The following is a 2,184-nucleotide window of genomic DNA, read 5'->3' on the forward strand; positions in this document are numbered from 1 at the left end:
AAACTTCAAGTTAGCGTCTTGCCCCACTGCGGGCCCTTAGATCTTTTGTGGCAAACACGGTTCCTTATTCATCTCTGCATCGTAGTGTGTGGTCCATGATGTGCTTCAAAGATGGGCTGGATAAAATGCTGGATGAAAAATGAATTAGACGAAAAAAGAATGAATTCCTCAAACCACACCCAGTTCCTCCCCTCAAGTCCTCTTGTCCTCTCCTCAGGACACTGTCTCTCTGGCCACCCTCCGTCACGTGGCTGTGTGTCTCTGCCCCAGTCTCCGCAGGGCATCCTTCACGTCCTTGTTTCTCAGGCTGTAGATGAGGGGGTTGAGCATCGGGATGACCAGGGTGTAGAAGACAGAGACCACCTTGCCCTGCTCCATGGACGCCACAGCTCCCGGCTGGGCATACATGACAAAAAGGGTCCCATAAAAGAGGGACACGGCTGTCATGTGGGAGCCGCAGGTGGAGAAGAGCTTGTGCCTCCCTCCCCCTGAGCGCATCCTCAGGATGGTCACTGTGATGTAGCCATAGGAGGTGAGGACCACGAGGGTGGTGCCCACGATGATGAGGCCACACAGGCCAAACAAGGCCACCTCATTGACGGCCGTGCTGGCACAAGTGAGCTGGAGCAGGGGGATCACATCACAGAAGAAGTGGTCGATGTGGTTGGAGCTGCAGAACGGGAGGTTGAATGTGAGGATCGTCTGCACCCCAGAGTTGAGGCAGCCCCCACAGTAGCAGCCCAGCACCAGGCGGGCACAGACCGAGGGGCGCATGGAGATGGGGTAGCGCAGGGGGCTACAGATGGCCACAAAGCGGTCATAGGCCATCACGGCCAGGAGGAGAGTCTCAGTGGTGCCCATCATGGAGAAGAAGAAGAACTGGGTGGCACATCCCTCAAAGGCGATGACCTTGGAGGAGGACAGGAAGTTGACCAGGGCCTTGGGGGCGATGACAGACGAGTAACACAGGTCCACAAAAGAGAGGTTCTTGAGGAAGAAGTACATTGGGAAGTGCAGACGGGCATCCAGGGTGATGACCACCATCATGGTGAGGTTCCCCAGGACGCCCACCACGTACAGGGCCAGGAACAGAGCAAAGAGCAGGGCCTGGGTCTGTGGGCCACCCCCAAATCCATCCAGCACGAACTCCTGCAGAGGCATCTCTGAGAGGTTTCCATTTCTGTGGGGTGCCATGGCCCTGAGCTGGGGGACACGGGGCAGAGAGCAGGCGGGAGGCAGGGAGAGGGAGGAGGTTAGGGTTACAAGGTCATACTCTCTTGAAGCACAGGGACCCTTCAGTGCCCAGTCCTCCAGACAAGCTCAGACTGACCTGAAAAGGCAACATTTTCTCTGACTCACTAATTCACAAATATGCAGGGAGCACTCAACCTGTGGGGACTCTGAATAGTCACTGCGGAGTTGGTGGGGTGCCAGGATGGTTGAAGAGCTGAGTCTGGAGTGCAGAAATGGCACTGCAGCCGCCTGTCTTTTCAGCGACGCTGCCAGCTTTCTGCTTTTTCTCACGTATCTAATCCTGCACTCTCTGCCCCTTCGTGTACTCTTCATGAATCTCAGAAATGTGTCCTGGGCGCCTCTTCCCACCAGGTCTTGGACAGGCCCAGAGCAGCGCAGGGGCTGGGTCTCCCTGGGCTAATGAGGGTGCTTCCTGTTTCTCTCCCCTGCACGCCAGGGTTCCCATCTCAGCATCACTGCCTCTGAGCCTGGACTGGGGCGTTATCCGTGAGATGAGTCAAGGGCTGGCCAGGCACTTGCCCTGCCGAGAGCAGATCTGAGTGCTTACTGTATACACGGCCCTGCCCCCTTACCCACATGGTCTCCCGCACTCCTGCACCCTGAGGGTGGCTGCCCTGACCTTACCTTGTCCAGGTGAGGGCTGTGACTGGCCAGCCCCACACAGCCAGGAACTGCTCTCCCAGGGGCTCCTGAGCTCTTGACCCAGGTCTGTGCTGATGATAATCAGTCGGCACCAGGACCCCTGTCTACTGCCCTGTCAGCTCCGCCTTCCTGTGTGGTGAAGGGAGAATGAGGGGTTCCTAGGGGGTACTTGGGGTCTCAGGGAGCATTGGACTGGTGCCCCGGATTCTGGAGTGGGAACTACTGGGTCCTGGAGGAAGCTCACCTGCCCGTCCATGCACTGCTCACACCTCTGGGCCACTCAGCGGG

General features: G+C 57.7%; 1 protein-coding gene across 1 annotated transcript; it reads right to left on the reverse strand.

Annotated features, from left to right (window-relative positions):
* Window positions 1-243: 243 nt before the first annotated feature.
* On the reverse strand, window positions 244-1,194 carry LOC101105206 (olfactory receptor 9S13-like). The gene has a single exon (XM_027965705.3). It carries the CDS (start codon window positions 1,192-1,194, stop codon window positions 244-246), a length of 951 nt encoding a protein of 316 aa, XP_027821506.2.
* Window positions 1,195-2,184: the final 990 nt, after the last annotated feature.

Source organism: Ovis aries, chromosome 1, assembly GCF_016772045.2.
Source record: "Ovis aries strain OAR_USU_Benz2616 breed Rambouillet chromosome 1, ARS-UI_Ramb_v3.0, whole genome shotgun sequence".
Lineage (NCBI taxonomy): Eukaryota > Metazoa > Chordata > Mammalia > Artiodactyla > Bovidae > Ovis > Ovis aries.

Excerpts from the sequence above, each read along its gene's own strand:
- LOC101105206 (XM_027965705.3), bottom strand. The coding sequence starts at position 1,194 with ATGGCACCCCACAGAAATGGAAACCTCTCAGAGATGCCTCTGCAGGAG.